Source organism: Corythoichthys intestinalis, chromosome 12 (assembly GCF_030265065.1).
Source record: "Corythoichthys intestinalis isolate RoL2023-P3 chromosome 12, ASM3026506v1, whole genome shotgun sequence".
In the NCBI taxonomy this organism is placed as follows: domain Eukaryota; kingdom Metazoa; phylum Chordata; class Actinopteri; order Syngnathiformes; family Syngnathidae; genus Corythoichthys; species Corythoichthys intestinalis.
The window spans coordinates 37,562,540-37,585,170 of NC_080406.1; the positions used below are offsets into that span (position 1 = coordinate 37,562,540).

The 22,631-nt window shown below is 36.9% G+C and overlaps 1 protein-coding gene across 6 annotated transcripts in view; it reads left to right on the forward strand.

Annotated features, from left to right (window-relative positions):
• The window catches only part of LOC130926807 (partitioning defective 3 homolog B-like), a 221,383-nt gene that overhangs the window by 80,358 nt on the left and 118,394 nt on the right, over nucleotides 1-22,631 (forward strand). For all 6 annotated transcript variants that reach the window (XM_057852050.1, XM_057852051.1, XM_057852052.1 and 3 more), the window contains exons 16-20: nucleotides 2,326-2,428; nucleotides 2,508-2,608; nucleotides 4,309-4,347; nucleotides 20,184-20,399; nucleotides 22,099-22,321. In XM_057852050.1, coding sequence (XP_057708033.1) covers nucleotides 2,326-2,428; nucleotides 2,508-2,608; nucleotides 4,309-4,347; nucleotides 20,184-20,399; nucleotides 22,099-22,321 — 682 coding nt within the window. The remainder of the gene's footprint in view (nucleotides 1-2,325; nucleotides 2,429-2,507; nucleotides 2,609-4,308; nucleotides 4,348-20,183; nucleotides 20,400-22,098; nucleotides 22,322-22,631) is intronic.

Below are 22,631 nucleotides of genomic sequence, written 5' to 3' on the forward strand. Positions count from 1 at the left end.
TGACAGCGGTCTCTGCCTGAAGTAACCCAGTCTTTTGTCCTCAGTGGCAGCAAATGTGTTAAACTTTCTGTTCTTGAAGCAGCCTTTATTGCTTGCTTTTCATTTCCAGCAACCTAAGCCAAACAGACCCTAGGTTAATAATATAAATCAAACTAATCAGTGTTTCTGAGATAAAACAAACTATAAATAACTGAAACAGCTACTTTCACTATTTAAGACTTTTAATTAAAAATGATGCCTTTTTATTCTTCCTCTCATGGTTGTCAAGATTCTGCTTTCTATTAGTTGAAACAGTAGTTTTTTTTTCACTGCTGAACCTTTTCACCTACTCTGTTTTGGTGAATGAGCATGCATGAGTGTGCACAATATAATCATAGTCAGTATCAGTGTGCGATGAGGCTCTTTGCTAAAATGTGTGTACTCTGTCAGGGGTGTGCAAATGTGCGAGTGGCAGAGTAAGCACGCTTGTATTCCGATGTTGGAATTGTTCACCGCCATCAAACTGTGTTATCAATGTGGGTTAGTGTGTGTTTTGTGTGTTTACACTGGATCCAGTAAACACATCCGACCTTGCTCTTCAAATTCACCTCATCTACAGTGTCATTCACATGCACATAATAGTGAGGACATTTTTCAGGCTCTTCTCTTACTAAGTGTGTGTATTTCGAGCTTGGTGTCACTCTGCGAATGAAGCGTGCTGTGAAAGCGAAAAGGATGGACATCTGCTACTGGAGCAAGCTCCGGGTGATTTATCTTTAACAGAACAAATGCCTTTTTTCACATCAAAAGAGTGGGAGGCGGTGAGAACAGATTTGTGTGCGTGTGAGGTGAAAGAAGAATGTGTTTTTGACAGTTGAGCTGATTAAGGTGCTGGCAATGAGGAGGAATAACTAACTTTGATGAAAAACAGGAAAATTCAGTTGACGATAATGCTGGTAATAATGCTATAATGCCATAAATATAGACAATGGCACTTCAAATGTTTAATAATCCAGATCCACAAAACTTAAAAATGAAGTTCTGAGTAAATTGACCTGTCCTGAGACCCCCACCAAATAAAAAAAGAGAAATATGTATTTATAAATAGTTTTAGAAATAAATACCAAACATATTTGAATTACCTCCTAAAATGACATTTTTTCTCGCGTCTTACACCCAATGTCCATATTAAATTGCAAATAAACAGTTAAAATGAAATTTAAAATGATTTTTTTGGTATTTTTCTCTGTCTCCTGTAATTGTGGAAACATTTGTTTTGATAAACATAACACTTCAAATATGAATTCATGCAACCTGTGTCCCAAAACATGCAATCTCCACTGTTACCATAAAATTGTTAGCATGGGAGAAGGAAAAAAGCAGTGAATCTCATGATAGGCTGATGTGGACATCATCATGTTACCCCAAAAATGGGACAACAAATTTATGTCGTGACTTCTATTTTCATATAAATTTCATATATTTTTATTAATAAAAGTTTTTCTTGATTGAATGTGCCATTCGAGTTCATGCAACCTTGTACTGTTTAATATTTACTGATTTACATAAGTTTATCATTTTGCTCAGGAGTAACAGATAGTGAAACACGACCTACCGTATTTTTTGGACTTTAAGTCGCACCTAAGTATAAGTCGCACCAGCCCAAAAATGCGCAATGAAAAGGGAAAAAAAAACATATGTCACACTGGAGTATAAGTCACATTTTTTTGGGGAAATTTACTTGATAAAATCCAACAGAACAGATATGTCATTTTGAAAGGCAATTTACAATAAAAATACAATAGAGAGCAACATGCTGAATAAGTGTACGGTATGAAAATGTTACGTGATGCATGAACAACGAAATGCGAACGTGGCTGGTATGTTAACGTAACATAGCTATTAAGAGTTATTCAGATAACTATAGCATAGAAGCATGCTAACAAGTTCACCAAACCATCAGTGTCACTCCAAAACACCAAAATAACATGTGAAATGATTTCACACATAAGTCGCTCCAGAGTAAGTCGCACCCCCAGCCAAACTATGAAAAAAAAACTGCGACTTGTAGTCCGAAAAATACGGTACTCGTGGTGAAAAAGCTAACATTACTAAAGATTTGAAACCCTGTTATTGTGATCATATAAAGGAAACGTCAAATAAAACATGTCGTAAAATGTTTTACCATTCGTCTGTAAGATGAGGTCAGCTACTCAAGCCATTGATACTTCCATTACCTATTATTGATGAAAAGGTAGCAGAAAATCAGAAAAGTAAATGCTTATTTTTCAAGAATTTTGTATCCCAAATGTTGTCCAATTCTGGAATGATATGTATGCTTTTCAGGGTCATATGCAAGTTATGCTCCCATGGATGAAGAAGCAGAACAGAATGGTCGTGGAACAGAATTGAGAAACTCTGATCATCAGTATTCCTACCTACAGGAAAGGTGCTTTGATTATTTTAATGTGTTAAGACAATTTAAAATTTACACAAGGATAATCCTGGCTTGTGCTTGTTAATACTAGGGAAGCATCTCCGTCCCAGTATGACATCCAGCTTCAATCCCAGCATGTCAAGGCCTCCAAGAGCATAGACTTGGGCTCCACACCCAACCAGCTGTACACTGGTAGGTATTCTTAATATTTTACATTCTCTGCATTCTTCTTATTTCACATACTGTAAATGTAAATATTCTCACTTCTGCATAGCAGGTATGCGTCTGGAAACCACATTGAGACCAATATCTATGCTGACATCTAATGCATACTAAGAAAACGCAGATAAATCCTACTCATCTTTGGTCTGTTGCATAACAGCATAACATTCACTGTTTGTCTAAGCTTGTCAAAGCTAAACTAATTTTCTACATGCGTGTGTTCTAAATACTAGAAGATGTTTGTTTACTGTTAACTGCAACTCAATTATTTTTTTTCCTTCAAAGAGTATGTTGTATGTGCTACAAATCAAAACATGTTATTCTGGGTAACACATTATAAATTAAATTAAAAAAAAAAAAGAAAAAAAGCGGCAATTCTTTTGGAATTTTTAAAACGTTTTTTTTTTTTAAGGCCAACAAATGATAACTATTCTCTTATTACTGTAGTGTTCAATCTTTCATTGAAATCTACAAAAAATATCATTGATAATTTTCTTTTTTGCCTGGAACATGAAGTCATTGCCCTAAAGTTTGGCCTAGTGCATATCTAGGCAATTCTAAACTTTTTTTCAGGGGTCAATTACTTCCAGGTTTTCCCTATTTGTGAAAGCATGGTGGTTCAGTGTACATAAATGATGGAAATATTAAACATTGCATTCAGCTTCTTTGGTCTGGGCTGACTCTTACCCCCCATTGATTTAAATGAGGGTAAATTCCACATTACTCCACTGGCCGCCATCTACAACTGTTTTTCTTATTTAATGATATACACTCCTTTAATATACAATATTTAGATCCTATTCAATCATCTGTGCATTACTGTATGCCATATGGGATGTTTCAATTAAAATAAAAGTCTCATTTTACGAGCTTGAAGCAACTGAATTTCAAATCAAATGAGACATTTCAACTTTGGACGTTTAAACTGTATCAGCTTGAAACCAAAACTGCTGCATCGTGATTTGCCAAAAATCCGGGCTGCTGAAGCAGTCATAAAAATTAGCCACAAGCTGATGTGGTCAGACGCACACACCACTGCACACTGTTAGTATTACATTTTAAGCTTGCTTCTGATTAGGAAAATATTTGTGGCTCGCAGCCATTTACTGCTTGGTTTTTGTGGTCTCAGTGTCTATTTGGCAGAGTGCTACTCTACCGTTTGTTTGTCTGTTTCCTTACCAAAGGGTAGAAGAAAACCTCAAAAGTGCTTTTCTTGCAGGTGAAAAGTAAAAAAAAAAATTAAAAAAATAAATAAAAGATTGTTGCAGGACAATTATGGAAGCAATGATGTCCAACCGAAAGAAAAAGGCCAGCACAGCTGGTTTAGTTTGAGTGTTGCTGAAGATACAACATAAAGGAAAAAAGGCTAAAGTAAAGCAGAGTCTTTCAGATGAAAGGCCAGATTGATATGTTCAAAGAGGAAAGTGAGGGCTGGTGATGAATGAGATGACTTGCTAGCTGTGATGCTGACTAAACATCCCAGGGAAAATATCAGATGGTCTCGATGACACGATTGGTGGAGGGCTTGAGAAGCGGGACTTTCACACTTTGGGAAGTTGGACACCATACATGGAAATTGTGGAGCTCAAGGAGAGATAATCTTCAAATAAAACTTGCAACTGCTCCACTGAGTGTTTCAGAATTCTTATTTTTATTTGTTTCTGTTGCAGATAAAAGTCATGGTGGATCTCCTGATGAAAACACTGCAGGTAAGGGAGTATACACCAATTTACACATGGCGGAAAACACTCAGGTGACTTGAAGTTCCACTCTGAGACCCCAAATTTGGCCAAATTTCAAAATTGTCCTATATGCATGTGTGATACATCATTGGAAAGCTTACATTTTCTGGGGGAAGAAAAAATTTGAACAGGAGGGCATTTAAAAAAAAAAAAAAAAATTAAACCGCGAAACCCTAACTGGAGGTTAGAGCATGAAAGAGCATGATTAAAGACACCATGATTTTAATGAGATATTATCATGTACTTACCTTGTTTCGATTAAAAATTTTCATGTAGCATGTATCGCCGAGTGTCAAGACACAGCTGTGAATGGCCACAGCCGGATTTTTGGGGGATTTTATGGGTGAAACATGGTAATATAACAAGGGTCGCAATGCAGAAATCGCAGACATCAAGGAGTGGTCGAGATATTCTTTTTCATATATTTACCTTTGTAAAGTTTTTTTTCCAATTTTTCTTTTTTGGATCGATTATTTATCATCTAAAATATTGGGGAAAATGCGACAGTAACAAAAAATATACAATTAAGCGATAGTTATGAGGTAGATATCTGTGACCTATTTACAGACACTCTTTTTTTCATTGTGACGTAATTTGTTTAAAAGTTTAAAAGTTCACTCGCATACTTTAAAGCCGTTTTTTAAAAAAGTAAATATTAATATCAGTTAATGATTCTAAGCTAAAAATGACAGACATTTTGAATGATAAACATAATTAGTTGCCTTGTTTTTATGGCTGGGTTGAAACGAAAGGGGTTGCGGAGTGTCTGTAAACGGGGGTCTCCAGGGTAAAACGGACAAATTAAAAATATTTTTGGGGCTTAATGCACCATGAAACTGTTATGGCATCATATAGACATATTGTTCTGTCAGACGCAACAGTTCTTTTGGCTTAACATACAGCAGTTCATTTTAAAGAGGGGTGCAAGAGCAGAAACTGCATTTTTGGCCCTGTCTGTTTTCCGCCACATACAAATAGAGAACATGCACACATTTACACATGTACACGAGCTTTTAAACGCCTTTTTTTTCCATCTATAAACATAGTGTATTTCACTTGACGCTTGAGTAATTGTTTTTCAGAGGGTTTGAGATACAACTTATTATTTTTAAATCTTGACAATCCGCGAGTCGCTAGGGCTGCCATGTCTGAGCTTTCATAGAACATTGGATGACAGAACTGAATTTTCATTCCTCTCATGCACCAGTCTTTCCACATTCTGCTTTGTCTTAAAGCCAAATGTTATTACTTTTTATTTATAAGGTGAGTTAGCACAAAGACATTATATGGAAAAATAATTGAAATAATCAGTGTATTTCATAGAAATGAACAGAAATGACATAAAAATTAAGAAAGAACTGTTTGTTATTGGGGCCTGTTTCTTTAATCGAAATGCGGGTTTCATATGTCAGAGTTTAGGGAAGTAGTACTATGTGTTATGATGCAGTATAGGTATATTATTTGGAAAAAAATAAGAGGATTACTGTAGAAATACATGAAACCGTAAACATGCTGCGGTCCGATTAAGGAGAAGTAGCAAAGCAGACATTACAGCAAGGATTCATCATACACACACAATTCTGCTCAGTTGCACTTCTTTCCAACCTGATTTACCAGGATTTTTTGATAACTGTGACTTTAGTAAAAGAGTAGGCAATGTTGGGTGGGCGCTCGAGAAAAACATCAGCAGCTTTTGATGGGAAAGCTTTTTTTCCTATGACTTCCCGCCTAGATTTTCCCCTCCACACCCGAAAAAGCAACACACATTTGATGATCATCCTTTCCATATGGTGTTATGATGATGATGATGATGGAAATTCTTCATCACAGTCTGGAAAATAACCCACTTCACATTATATTGTAATTTAGTAGAATCTGAGACACGACTGACATAAATGGCAGTTCTTTATTGCATGTGAATTTTCGCTTATTAACACAGTTACTGCCTTTGGTATCGATATACATCAAATTTATTTGAACTGGATAGCTGACATGGAATGAGCATGTTTCAGCGCCATTGCCGGTGATAGCCGTCCAATCCATCTTGACTAGGAGCGGCTAGCAGCGAATGATCGCTGCCCTCCATTGCAGTCAAAATGAATTGGACGTCTATCACCATCAATGACACCCAATTAATTACTACCGTATTTTTAGGACTATAAGTCGCAGTTTTTTTTCATAGTTTGGCTGGGGGTGCGACTTATACTCAGGAGCGACTTACAGTATGTGTGAAATTATTAACACATTATGATATCATTTCACGTGTTATTTTGGTGTTTTAGAGTGACACTGATGGTTTGGTAAACCCACTGGCATGTTCTTTATGTTATAGTTATCTGAATAACTCTTAATAGCTATGACCACGTTCGTGTTCTGCCTTTGGCAATGTTTGTTCAATTGTATTATTGACTTGTTTATATTGAAATGCACGCTTTTAGTTTGTGACGATTTCGCGCCCACGTGGAAGCGCACTCGCACTTTTTTACATGAAGAAGAGCGCTCACACGCCAGAAGAAGACGGACAGCTACGCAGCTCTGAGTGAGTGGGCGAGTTAGCGAGAGAGAAACACAGCTGCAAAACTACGTTCATTGTTTATGCTTGTAAAATATCTCTACAGAGGCAACGCTTGTGTGTATCATATTTTCTGTTGTTGTTGTGTGTTTTTCACCTGCGATCGGACACTTAGAGCCAGTTGTGTGGTTGTTTGAATGATGTGCTAATGCTAGCGAACGCATGCTAACTGTTTGTGTCATTGCTGTAATAGCACCTAATTATTTATTTGCGCTGATGCATACCTGTTTGGTATCGAGGACGAAATTGATTCAGCAAATTATACGGACGTCCATCATCGTCATTTTGGAGTTTAGCTCGCTGTATAGCTAGGACCGAGCCGTAGCGTCCTGGTGAGGACAGTATATTCGCATTTCGTTGTTCATGCACTGTACACTGTATACTTATTCAGCATGTATTGTCTATTGTATTTTTATATTAAATTGCCTTTCAAGATGACATATCTGTTCTATGTGTTGGATTTTATCAAGTAAATTTCCCCCAAAAATGCAACTTATACTCTGGTGCGACTTATATATGTTTTTTTTCTCTTTGTTGGGCATTTTGTGGCTGGTGCGACTTGTAGTCCGAAAAATATTATATATAAAGTAATATTAAAGCTTAACAGTAGGAGTTAATGTGTTTACTTAGTTACAATTCGGGCTGGCTAAAAAAAATTACTTTGATTGATTGATCCCCCCCCCCCTTCCCCCCCCCCTACTTTTTTAAGGAGACAATGAGAACAAAAGACAGAGAAAGCCCAAAACAAGTTTAAACAGCAATCATTGAACTCATTGGCTGCTTGACATCCAATCCATTTTGACCCGGAAGGCTGTTAGCGAATGATCCTTGCCTTCAAAGTTGAAATGGATTGGACATCTACCGCCGTCAGTGACATTGAAACATGAGCATTCAGTCAATATTCCCAGTTTAAATGAATTAGACGCATATCATTGTCAATGGCAGGCAATAAAAAAAGAAATCTGTCAAAAAACAAAGCAAAAACCTTGAATTATTTTCAAATAATACACAGTAAAAAGAAATCTTGAATTAATCCATAAAATCGATATATCGCCTAGGACAGGGACCGGCAACCCAAAATGTTGAACGAGCCATATTAGACTAAAAAAACGAAAAACAAATATGTTTAGAGCCACAAAAAATAAAAAAGGCTTATATAAGCCTTAAAAATGTACTGCTGTATGTATCTATATTAGCTATATAAGCCTACTATCAAAATGACTAAGTTGGGCAAAAATACATAATGAGACTTAATGATTAAATGTTTATTTTCTCTGCAGTGCATCCAACGCACCACGTGACTACTCTGTTGTATGATGCCACCTCAAGTTTAACTTCATTACAAAATTCATGAATTGTTTCATAGTAGAAGAAAGAAATGCAATAAGGAAATCCGATTTTTGATGTCATTTTTATACTGAGGTTTCGAAAAACAACTAAATGGAACGTGCATAGCATCCGCCTTATCCGGGCATGTCTTTGATTTTCTCGATTATCTCGGGTTTGGTTTTGAAGTCTGCAAATAGGTGTTCTGATATGTCGCAGACTATGACGCAAATCTTCGTTGACAGAAATGTTGAAAATTAATATTTATTCTACACATTTTTACAGCATTGGAAAATGTTGAAAATGTTTGTGTCATTTTTGTCCCCCTACGGGAACCATATCAAAACAAAACAAAAATATTTCTCTCCCCCATCTTTTTCCATTTTCAAACATTTTTGAAAATGCTCCCGTAAGCCACTAGGGCAGTGCTGAAGAGCCGCATGCGGCTCTTAAAACATTGTTGCCGACCCCTTGCCTAGGCCTAGTTTCAGTATTGTAAGTAGTAATATGGCAAAGTTACTGTGTGGGTAATGTAAAACCAGTTTTTAGAGTAACTGGTTCGTCTGTCACCGTCAATGTGGCTATTGAGTTAATAGACAGAGAAATTCAATACAGTATGATTCTAATGATTGAGCTCGTCATCTTTGAGAGATAAAGCATGAAATCAGCACTAATATTTTATCGGCCCAAACTTTTTCAAGTGCAGTTGGTCTCTCCTGAAGCCACTTTAAATAGGACAGAAAAGTCTACTATGCATATTGCTGATAGGACAAAAAAACAAGTGGTTCTACTTATGTTTCTTCTTTCACCATATTAATTGGAACAGCCCAAAGCTGTGTGTGTAATGAGCAAATGAATATGTGTATGAATGTATTCATTTATGCACAAAAGTGGATTTGAAATGTGTGTCAGAATGTGTTAGACAGTCAAACCAATCCATTTTATAATGACCTTTTAACAGAACTACCATTTGGAGTAAATATTTTTCATCTTTCGGTTGAACATTGAGTTTTTAATGTTGTTTTCTTCCCCAATTATTTCTTCCTCCACCCACTACTAATGTCCTCAGTTCTGTGCTCTTACTTGCCCTCGCAGTCTTTTTCTTGCCAACAGCATTCAGGCTTAGAGGCTGACAATCAGGCAGAGGGGCTTAGAACGAACAACGGCTCCCTGAAAATGTGTTTGTACATGATGCTGAGGGAGACTGGCGCAGTCTATTGTCTGAATCTCTCCCTCGTGCAACTTTGACTTTGATGACAGTCGCATACTCTGCCAAAAACCGTGTCTTCAGAGAGCCATGTCTCCCCATATAGCCCCCCTCTCTGCGATTGTTTACTGCTGTCACCTTTTCTTTTTTATTTTACAGATTTGTCTTGCTTTTCTTGTCCATTGTTTCCTTGTCGTGCTGCTTCTTGTCGACTTTGCTCAGGATTCTATCTGAAAGCCACCTAGTTAGGCTTATATGGATTGATGTATTGATTTGGTGGAGAGAGAGAGAGAGAGAGCAGTGCAGTACATCTTTGTAAGTCTCTGTGGGTGTGTACATGTGTATATCACTGCACATTAGATTTTCTTAACAGTCTTTAGACACAACGGACAAATAGCTGAAAGTCTTGGGTTACTTTTTGTGTGCCGTTTTGCATGAAGAAACCTTCCTTTGCCGCATAACCTCAACCTCAAGACCGAGACATCACGTAGGCTACAACATTAAATCATCGCCTGACATTAACAACGATTCATGTCCAATTCATTTAAACGGCGAAGAGTGGCTGTGAATGCTCATGTTACATTGCAGTGAACTGCTAGCCCTCCCAGTCCAAATGGATTGGACATCTAGCGTGGTCATTGGCAGCCAGCGAGTTAACATTTGGCATACAAGTGTGGGTTACATGACCTAAAATGTGATGTCCATATATGTGGATGCCAGGTCTCAGTTATATTATTATTTTAAAATTATCGTTACATATTATTTTTATGTACATTTTTTATGAATGAATGAATTAATTAATTGATAAATGAACATAAAGTTAATAAAAATGATTGAAATAAATAAACAGAAATACCTCTGGTTAATAATTCCCTTTTTTGTTTTTATTAATTATTATGTAATTATTAAATGTTTTTATTTAAGCTATTTTATTAATGAAATAAATTAAAATAAACAAGATAATATTTACTGACATATCACAGTTTTGTCTTAATAATGTTAAAAATTGAAAAAATGAGTAAGAAACTATTTACTATTAACTCATTGCCTGCCATTAAAAACAGTTGATGTCCATTTCATCCTTCAGTGCCGTTGACGTCTAGCGCCGTCAATGGCAGCCAATGATTTAAATGATTTCTGCTCTGCATGAAAGGCTAATGTGGCAAACACAGTTGAGGCTCTCTCGGCTGCTGCTTTGTATATTGAATGCCCCTTGACCCTTCTCCATCTTCTCCAGTAAGCCAATAAAAGTGAGCAGTAATCAGTAGATGGTCACTGCTGTCCTTTTTTGCTGCTACACCCATTTGTCTCTATCAGATTTTACACACTTATCAATGACATGTGGGTGTTTGGACAGTAACTTCCCATATGATGGATTCATTTATGAAGAGCTTTGTTTGTTTGAAGAAGAGTGGAGTCTCTTTGCTCATACATACAGCAGCGGTCTTTAATGTACGTCCATAAATGTAAATGATAAAAGGTTCTCTTTTAAGCCACGCCAAGAAGAATCAAGCTCAGACTGCTATTGCTATACTGAAGATATTGTATTACCGCATAAGAGACTTATTTTTGTGGTCTTTTGGGTACATGCCTACATGGAGTAGAGAAGCAAGTTTTCCTTGTGTCATTAAGTGCACATCTGCAAATAAATAATGTTGATGTTAGGCACCCAAAGTATGAATATTTTATGTACATTAATCAATGTAACTATAAGCAGTTTCCCCCAGAAAAATTGCAAAGCTTGTGAGCTGAGAAGCTGGCGGCCCACCATGTTTCTGGAGAGGGGGAAAAAAACAAATAAAAAGGTTATACTGACTAGTATGTAATTATGAGCTATTTATTAACATTACTGAAGTGTTGAGGCTTAGAAAAAGGCACAGTCTTAAAATTGTTTTATCAAATAAACATACAGTGGTATGAAAAGTATGTGAACCTTTTGAAATATCTCACATTTCTGTGTAAAATCGCTATCAAACGTGATCTGATGTTTCTCAAAATCACACAGATGAAAAAACAGTGTCTGCTTTAACTAAACCACCCAAGCATTCATAGGTTTTCATATTTTAATGAGGATACTATGCAAACAATGACAGAAGGGGGAAAAATAAGTGAGTGAACCATCACATTTAATATTTTGGTGGGGCTTCTCCATTTCACCAATCAAAATCTGACAAGGTTAACATTTTTGTTAGCACTTAATGAGCACATAACGAACCTCTATTGAAAACTAAATAGCACACTAACGGAATTGCTTAACAAATATATTTCTAATTTCTGATTATTATTATTATTATATTTTATGAATTGATATTTCACTGTGACAAAATTAATAATTCCGGCTAAACAAAATCCAAATACACACAAGATTATGGAAAAGAGGTAACATAGGTGTAAATATGTCACAAAATTCATGCTATTAGAATACTGCAGTTATTGCTATCATGTTACATATCGTCGTATTTTGTTCACGGAGCTGTTTTTGCTTAAAATTTAGGTTAGTGCTATACATAAGCCATGTGCTTAGCAGGGTTGGAACAGATTAATGCGGGAATAATATTGTTTTAGAGGGATACAAATGCAAAAATTAGATGGATGAGGATAGGTATGCATGGTAATATGTTTTGAAATAGTGTTTTTTTTTTTTTTTTCGAAAAACCTGTGGGAAACCATATAGAAACTACAAAAAAAAAAGTATCAGTGTTTCACTTGTTACATCCACCCCTCCATTGTCCTGTACCTGTTCCATCAACTTTCCTGATCTTTCTCACGTTATCGCAATAGTCATAGTACCGAAGATTAATGCCATGGTTCGTGATATGGAACCAAGAGATTTAGATGTTATCATTCTTAGTAAATATTTACTATGCAACTAGCCAGTTCCCCTTCCTAAATGAAAACATTTGAGGGTTTTCTTAAAAATAATTACATATACATTTAAGTGTCATTTAAGTGTCATTTTTGGTATATGTACACATGTTGGTCACCTAGACACTAGTTTCACTCTTCTATTACATTTTCATGATGACCGATGGATTTTACCACAATAAGGATGCTAACGATATTGAGTATTTTCCCCAATTTACTGTAAAAATGTGCTTCGTTACATTTAAAAAATTGTTAATGGGATTTTCCCGTCAAGGACTAATAATAGATTTGTTCTTACTCTCGGAATTCACCCAGGGGCCAATGAAATATAAGCTCCATATTGCAACATTATCTGGATTTTTTTTTTTTTCAGGGTAATTTAAGATGTGAATTACACGAGATAAGCGGTTATGTAAAACGCATGTTGTGGAAGTAGAACTATCAGATCGAGGATCATCTTGATAGCGCTTCTTGTACTAACATTTATTCCTCGAGGCAGGGATAAAGCAAATGTGCTATTTTGATTTTCAAGTTTTTCCAGTAAGTAGTACAATCAGACTGGAGTCAAAAGGAGGGTTATTTTTGACTAGCTAATCTACAGTACATGGAAGTGGCTTTCTTGCTTCTAGTTTGGCATGACCAAAGATAGGTTTTGAAATACTATGCTGGCCAAAAGCATAGGCACCCCTGCTATTCTGTCAGATAATGCTCAAGTTCTCCCAGAAAATGATTGCAATTACAAATGATCTTGTAGTAATATCTTCATTTATTTTGCTTGCAATGAAAAAACTCAAAAGAGAATGAAAAAGAAAAAAATCATTATCATTTTACACAAAACTTCAAAAATGGTCCGGACAAATGTATTGGCACCCTCAGCCTAATACTTAGTAGCACAAACTTTAGACAAAATAACTGCGAAGAACCGCTTCCAGTATATATCAATGAGTTTCTTACAATGCTCTGCTGGAATTTCAGACCATACTTCTTTGGCCAACTTCTCCAGGTCTCTGAGATTTCAAGGTTGCCTTCTCCAAACTGCCATTTCTCTCCACAGGTGTTCTATGGGATTCAGGTCTGGACTCATTGCTGACCACTTTAGAAGTCTCCTGTGATTTCTCTCATACCATTTTCTAGTGCTTTTTGAAGTGTGTTTGGGTCATTGTCCTGCTGGAAGACCCATGACCTCTGAGGAAGAACCAGCTTTCTCACACTGAGGCCTACATTTTGCTGCAAAATTTGTTGGAATTCATAATGCCATCCACATACGGTCCAGCAGTCCAGTGCTAGAGGTAGCAAAGCAACCCCAAAACATCAGGGAACCTCCGCCATGTTTGACTGTGGGAACCCTGTTCTTTTCTTTGAAGGCCTCATTTTCTTCCTGTAAACTGTATGTTGATTCCTTTTCTCAAAAAGCTCTACTTTTGTCTCATCTGACCAGAGATCATTCTTCCAAAACGTTTTTGGCTTTCTGAGGTAAGTTTTGGCAAACTCCAGCCTGGCGTTTTTATGTCTCTGGGTCATAAGTGGGGTCTTCCGGGTAACCTCCCATCGAGTTCCTTTTCATTCAGACGCCGACAGATAGTACGGGTTGACACTGTTTTACCCTCTGACTGCAAGACGGCTTGAACTTGTTTGGATGATAGTTGAGGGTCTTATCTATCATCTGCACAATCTTTCATTTCAGTTTTTCTTTTCTGTCTACATCTTGGGAGGGTAGCCACAGTGCAATGGGCATTGCACTTATTGATGACACTGCACACGGTAGACACAGGAACATTCAGGTCTTGGAGATGGACTTGAAGCCTTGAGATTGCCCATGCTTCCTCACAATTTTGCTTCTTTCCTTACTTCATGCTCAATGTGGTACACACAAGGACACAGGACAGAGGTTGAGTCAACGTTAATCCATTTTAACTGGCTGCAATGTGATTTAGTTATTGCCCCCACCTCTTTTGTGCAACATGTAACAGGTGCTGTTAATTACACAAATTCGAGAAGCATCACATGATTGTTATACTTTTTATACGTTATAGTTTTGTCCGACCCATTTTTGGAGTTTTGAGTAAAAATAAAAATGTTTTTTTTCCCCGTTCTCTTTTGTGTTTTTGCATTGCAAGCAAAAAAAATGAAGATATTACTTCCAAAGCATTTGTAATTGCAATCATTTTCTGGGTGAAATTGAGTATTATCTGACAGAATTGCAGGGGTGCCCATACTTTTGGCCAGCAGTGTATGTGTACAGATAGATTGGAATTTGAAATATGTTAAATATAAAGGGGTACCAAAGGATATACAGAGGAAATATTCTTCTGTAAAGGATATACAGAGGAAACATTCTTCTGTCTGACTTCTGTAGTACAGAATTTAACATTATTGCAAGTTGTTGTTGGATTTAAATCAAGCAGCTAGTCCGGCACTTTTGCTCTGTGGCGCAATAATCTATCCTGCCAGCTCGGTGAAGATAACTAAAAAGTCTTCTAAGATATGAGACTGACGACACACATTTTCTTAACTCCTTTTTGGGCATTCATTTAACTCATTAGCTTCTTTTGACTCTAAGAGGCTGGCAGCGAATGATCACTGCCGCAATTCCCACTCAAAATGAATTGGACATGTACTGCCATCAATGGCACTAAACCTTGAGCATTCACAGCAAGCCCTCCAAAGTATAAATGAATTTGATGTCGATCATTGTCAATTGAAGGCAAACAATTTAATACTATGAACTTAAAAATGAATAAAAACAATTTTTATTTGTAGCCATAACTAGAGTGAATTTCTGTGTTTTTCTTAACATTTTATGAACTAATGCTTGTATTCGTGCATCTAAAGTTTATTTTTGCATACACATCATATAAAAACATAAAAAATACAATAATGATTAATAATAATAATTAATATAATATGAATATTTTCATTATTTTAATTTAGGCATGTACTCCATATGTGTGAACATCACATTTTCAGTCATACAGGCCACACTTGTATGCCAAATGGTAATATTGTGCCCCAAATTGGCCATGTATGTGGATACCAGGTCTTTATGAGGTTGTTTTTTGTTTGTTTGTTTGTTTTTATAATAGTCACTTGCCCTATACAGGGTTAAACATATTTTGAAGAACGGCTGAACCGTATTCCCAGTTTGAATTACAATTTTTTGGGTGTGTTTTTGCAGGAATAAATGATACAAAATTCTTTAGTTTTATGGAATACATTGATTGATTCTTTGAATTTGATTAATCTGATGTTAATATCAAGGAGCTTGTGTTGCGGATTACTTCTGGTTTCCTTGATTTGGCAGAAATGGGCAGAAAGGACAAATCAGGACCGACTAGTTGTTGTTGACTCACCGGCTGCCATCCAGATACAGAAACAGCTGGGCGGGGTCCATTTAGATCTTAAACGAACAAAGTAGGTGGAATGTTTGAAAATCCTTCCCAACAGTACAGACAGACAGAGTTCTACTTAGCAGGTTAGTGCAGTATGTCAGCGTTTTTCATGTTGACCAGTTGTTAACTCGGTCATTGTGAGATACCTTTTATATGTTCCAGTTGTCTTTTGGATTGGAATGTATTGAATTTTAGTTTTGGAGTTTCAGTGCTAACCAAGCTTTAATGCTAACCGAGTCATATCTCTGTATAAGAAACTCCTCAGTGTGGTTTGACATTCTTGAAATGAAGCTTGTTGTTCTGGTCTGCTGGCTGTGTTGCTGCAGCCCCGATGTTAAGCTGCTGCTCCATAGTGTAATTTTGACTTTGAAAGTAGCCTTTTTCCTTGATGCCAACAAAATAGCTCTGGGATAGCTTGGCAGGCTATCTGCTTGTATTTTATTTTCAATACTTGATTTACTTTTATACTTCCTCTCTTGTCGCCATGCTTCTCTGGGCTCTTTAATTTCTCATGGTCTTTGTTTCTCTTTCTGGGGCATCCTCTTAGTGTCTGTTTTCCGCTGCCAGTTCCATATTTGCAGCCTTTCCAACTAATCACTTATGTTATGTATCTCTCTCGCGCGCTCTCTCTTTCTTGCACACTTTCCAAAAGCAGCTTAATACTATCATCTTACATTTAGACCACAGTAATTACATTGATGACACAAATCCTGCAATGAACAAATACTTTGTGTTGGAGAGAAAGTGTGCTTGAGTGACAGCATAACAGACCGCTTTGGGGTTTTCTGTAATGGATATCTTAAACTGAAGGTATTAGACGTAGAGAATTGTTGATCCCCAGTAGAAAAAAAAAATAAGGGTAAACCTGGCTTTTTGATAATTTTATTCTTGCTACTAATACATTTGGACTGGTAGTAGTACATGTACATTCCTTACATAATCCCTTTTTGTTTATCTTTTTAAAGTGTTTTTTTGAGTGTGTTTGGGGGTAGCCCTGATTTCCTCATGTTCAGGTTTTCGCCAAGAATTTAAATCTTCATGCATTCTGTTTGCTGCTTTCTCCTAATAAATAAAACATAATGAATAACCACAATGGGAGTATATCAAACCCCTATGTGATACATTAAAACTGTTCCGACCATAAGGACACTCAGATTCCTATTCTCTGTGTCTAAGCAGCTGAACAGGACAGGTAAATAAATAAATAATTTTCATGGGTCCTTAATTTATAGTTTTGCTTATCGGGGTATACCGATCACAATTTTTTGGCCAAGCACCGATTTTTGAAAAGCTTTACCTTCCGGTCTTAATTTTTGCCAATTCCCTTTTTTCATAAACAACAGCATGCACTAGGTATGTCCCGATCCTAGGATCGCTAAACTGTTCAGCTTGCATTTGGTGCTTAAAGTTAACGATGATTGACAGGTATTGATAGCATAAGCGCAACCTGGTCCGCTTGCATTCACAAGCGAAGCAGGGTGCGTATAAAGCGGACCGAAACCCACTATTTTTGAGCGGACCATTTTTTTTGGTCTTTGAACTAGAGTTTGCATGCATGTTCACATTTACAAAACAAAGTGGACTATCTGAGAAAAAGAACTCTGGTCCGTTTAAAAAGAACCAAACAGTGCTAGTGTGAAAACGCCCTAACTGAGAGGCTGTTCTCTGCAACGTGAGCGTCAAAGTTTGAGTGGACTCACTCAGTGAAGCATTTAATAAAGACAAGCATTTTTTTTACATTATTCTTGTTTAAAAATATGTCACAGTATAAAGGCAGCACAGTGGGACAGTAACATGTTTGGAAAAATCAGATCGGGATTCTGTATCGGCAGATTCTCAAAATCAGGTGACTCGGACTCTGGTGCAAAACTATCGGGACATCCCTAGCTTGCACCATTAAAATTCTTTTTTATTTTATAATATTGACATTACTTGTAAAACAGGACTTTTTTAACTGCACATGCAGTAATTCTCAAAAAAAAAAATTGAAATTTTTTCTTTAAAAAGTAATAAATTCTAACTCCCTTGACCACAAATTCAAAGACAGCAGTATTTTCACAAGGTTCAAAGAAATTAATAAAGAATTTTCTGGAAATGAGAACTACTAAATTATATATGCATCTTCATAGCTTTTAATGCTGGAACAGTTTGAATGTGAGCCAAATCTAATCATTCACCAAACAAGTATTTTCTGAAATAAATTCACGCACGACAAAAAAAAAAAAAAAAAGTTGTAAGGCAATCTCGCGGCTGCAAAACAAATACCACGCAGTGATAAAAGCTCCTTTTGCACTGCAGGAACACTTAGCAGTTCATAGGACTGTTTAGTTTGTAGAACTGCGAAAATGTCGTGTTTCCACAATCAACAAACTGCATAGCTCCAAGAACTTTCTAGTCCGGAATCCGGGCAGGGTCTTTTGGGGGTCTCTTGGCTCTCTGAATAAATTCTACTGTTAATGTTATTGCGTGCAACATCAATAACATGGAAAACATTCGCACAGTGGCTTATTTTCTCTCCATTTTCTTGTCTTCGCATCTACAGTTGGAGCATAAATAATATTTCACTCCCACTGAAGCATAAGTAATATGTCACTGTCGCGCAGGTGTGTGCGTGTGGCGGGGGGTAACTCAGCGTCAAAACAGCATCACACTGCCCACTTCCTTGTTTTTGTGCAGCATGTTGCAACAAAAACTGCCATGTTCACTATGAATTATTTAGATCTTATAACTAGAACTATGTTCTTGTAACTGATCAGTGCAATCGAACTTCATTGCTAAATTCACTCCATATTAATTTAGCAAAGAGCGGCAGACATTTAAATCGTAAATATTATCTTGTGGTATGAAAATACCAAACACTTATATGCTCATGTTTATGACCACAAATGTCTGACACCAAATGTTAGCAGGCTAATATGGCTAACAGACTCGATGCGATCGGCAAATAAGATCTGTTGATTTCTTTTTTTTTTTTTTTTTTTTTTTTTTTTTTTTTGTGGTCAACTGATCACCAATCCTCCCAAATTAATGAAAGTCACAAACACAATTTTTCTATCGTTCAATCTACCATCATTTGTAAGTTAGTCTAGATGAATTAGACTTTGTTTATAAATTTCAGCTAGAATTCCAGTTTGGATGTTATGTGCATGGAAACACAATGGCTTCATATCATTATTGTTGATATAATATCTAGATTCCAACTTAATAGTTGGTTTAGCATGTATTTAATGGAGTATTTTCCACAAGGCACTCGCTAATGGTTATATTATGTTACAAATTCATTTTCTAGCCATTGTCTTCATTAAATTATAATTATAGTTGGCATCTGGACATAATGTGTGGTATGTTTATGGATGGGAGCAACACCAGTCACAGCCCTTGTCCATCTCCCCTGCCAGCAGCCAATGTACATTATGCATGCATGTGTACGTGGGTGTGTGTGTATGTGGGTGGGCCAGAATTGATGCTGCAGTCACGTAGTCATCAGCCTTCTCATCTCATGACAAAATACACACACATACAAACACCGCAAGACCAGTCATGTGTATAGGGAATCATTATCTTAAGTGATTCTGGTTTAGCTATCATGAATCAAAGTGGCATCCTATTGACAATCTCCAACCATCAGGTGCGTGTGTGTGTGCATAATGTTAACCTGTACAAATGTATTTGGAGCTGGCAGCAGGCCGAGTCTTGCTCACCACTTCCCATTTTCCCCCTTCCTCCGCGTCACCGTTTTGCAAAGAATAAACCTGATTTGCTACCTCCCCGGTATTATATTCCTCCCATCCATTTTATTCCATGTAATGTGTTGAGCCCAAGAAAAGCTTGTGCTTGTTATAGTAAGCACAATATGAAGAAGTTAATTATAGAAAAGCCTTGTGAATATCCACAGTCCACACTCTTAAAAAATAACACCCTCGATTGCAACTGTTGTTGTTTTAACATCTGAACGTGTTAAAAGTTTGCAATCCAGTCAGTTACACGCTTCACATCACCTTTGCATCCACCAGATGGTCCAACTTACACCTACGGTGTCTTTAGCTTTGGGTATTTTCCTTGCAATCGACTACAGCTCTGTTGTGTTCATCTTTCCTTTTGCTGCTCCCCTTCCTCCCTCAGTAATATCTTTCAATGCAGTCATGATTGATAGAGAACCCGTTAGACTCCAGCAAACACATCCATCACAAACTAAACAATGCCACTGTAAACTAGATCGCAGGTTTGCTTCCTGGCGCCGTTGCTTTAAAAAAGGCCACCTATGCTATTGTCTTTCTGACTCCTGACCAACTTCTCTTGTATTATGGCCCCTATCTTAATCCTCACAAGACTTGAGTTATACCATCTGATATATATTTTTTTTAATATCACATTATTTGAGCAGAAAAAAAACACATATCCAACCTGTCTAAACTGAATCTTTATGTTCTACTACTCTCTCTAGCTACACCAACTCCTGCCGGACTTGGCCCCACTCTCGGTTTGAAAAAATCCTGTTCTCTGGAAAGTCTGCAAACAGCTATGTCTGAGGTCAACAGAAAGAATGAACTACTCCCTTTTCACCGCCCTCGTCCAAACATGACCAGAGGAAGAGGTTGCAACGAGAGTTTTAGGGCAGCTATCGATAAGTCCTACGATGGGCCACCTGTAGATGTTGACGGTGAGTGGAATTTTGATGTGAAAAAAATCCCTTTTTCGTTCTTGAATTATATACAAACCAAACGTAGGTTTCACCTTCTGGTGAAGGTAAGAACTGAGTTTTAAAAACAATCATTAAAAAATCAAGATAGGACAATTTGAAAAAAAAAAAAGGGGGGGGGGTCCTTTTTTTGTCAAATTGTCTAGCCCAAACTCACTGCCATAGACATCCAGTCCATTTTGTTTGGGAAGGTTGGTAGCGATCCCAGTCAAAATGGATTGGCCATCTATCGCCGTCAATGGCACGAAAACATAATCATTCACTGCCAACCCCACCCGCAATCAAAGTAGATTAGACATCTATCGCCGTCAGCAACAAGAAAACATTCGCCTGCCAGCCCTCGCAGTACAAATGGATTGTGTAAATGCCACGCGTATGCCCTCTTATTTTTTTCCCCAACCTAGAAAAACACCATAATGCTGTCAACACAAACAGTATGAAGCAATGCAGCAGATTGCCCTTCAGCATATGATCCAATATTTAGTTGGGACTTAGCTTTAAATATTTATTCAGGAGGTAAATGCTATCTGCTTGGTTTGTTTTACTGTGAGGTGTGGCTCAATTCCCAGTAGTGTTATTAGCAGCAAACTCTTATCAGTCACCACCAGAGTAATGAGATGGCCTGTTTCAGATCACTACACTCTACACAGGATGGGCCTAATAGGGCATGTCAACACCGCGCACACGCACTGGCCGTGTCTGTCACCATGGTTCTAATTGTTCAAAACTTTTGGAAGCCACTGTTAATTGACAAAGAACAGTCCTTGAACGTGCTCTCACAATGATACCTTTCACAAGTTTAGTAAAAATGTTTGCTTTAGCTATGTTAGTACATTAGTCCTCTTTGCCCCGGGCCACATCGTAGTCATAGTTTCCTTCGGAGGGCCATTGTATGCCAACTTGGGCTCCCACGGCGACAAATAACAGATTCTCAAATGAGTAACTATTTAATAGACATAGTTGACCTGAAAATATTTTTAAATTGAAAAAAAAACATTAAAAAAACAAAACATTAAAAAAATGGCCAAAAAAAACCCTAAACATTTTTTCATTTTGTTTTGACTTCTTTTTATTTAGTTGTTTTTCATTTTTATTTTATATTCTATACATTGTATATAAAGGAAAAAGGGCAAAATAGTCAAAATTATCCGATAATTTATTTTTCTTATTTTATATTTTAAAAATGGGGGAAAAAATCCATATTATTTATTGCTCTTTTTTATTTTTCATAAAAATAAAATACATACATACATAAAATGATCTGGCATTGAGGACTACATAGATTTTATTTAAATTTCCGCAAGACTCATAAATTCGATGCACATGATTGACTTTTGCTGGCCACATAAACTGATGTGGCTTAAGTTTGACACCTGTGTGTGAGCATATACAGTAGATATATGCTTTGACAATATGATGGAGGGGTTGCGGGGTGATTTGAGCCCAAATGCTAAGAACTGTAAGGCAAATGTGCTATTTTTTTTTTTTTTTAAACATTAGTCAACATTCACAGTTAGTTTGAGTCAAGGAGGTTTAATTGATTCTGAACAAGGTTTAAGTGCAGCAAATTTGTTTAGATCTTTAGAAATGCACCAGTGCCTTTTAGTTCCCTTTTCCCACACTGTCTCAATTTCTTTGCATTTGCCATCTTCTGCTTAAGATGCATCGGAGCCGAGCTCTGGACGGGAAACGCCAGCAAGTAGCTCTTCACGCCAAGGGTTAGGCGATCCGGGGGAGGAGAAAACAAAAGCAGAGAAGAAAAAGAAAATGAAAACAAAAAAAGAAAAAAACAAAGGAAAAGCAAAGGAAAAAGTGAAGAAAAAAGCAGAGGAGTCTGAGGAGACGGAAAAGAAGTCAAAGAAAATTGGCTTTGGCCTGCTGAGGTGAGTTTTCCCCCTGCTTTTTGGAAACGGATCGATAGTTTGTAAACTTTTTTTTTTTTTTGCTTTTGAAGAACTGAATAATGTCACTGTTAAGACATACGGTGGTATGAAAAAGTATCTGAACTTCTTGGAATTTCTCACATTTCTGCATAAAATCACCATCAAATGTGATCTCATCTTTGTCAAAATCACACAGATGAAAAAAACAGTGTCTGCTTTAACTAAAACCACCCAAACATTTATAGGTTTTCATATTTTAATGAGGATAGCATGCAAACAATGGCAGGAGGGGGAAGATATGTAAGTGAAC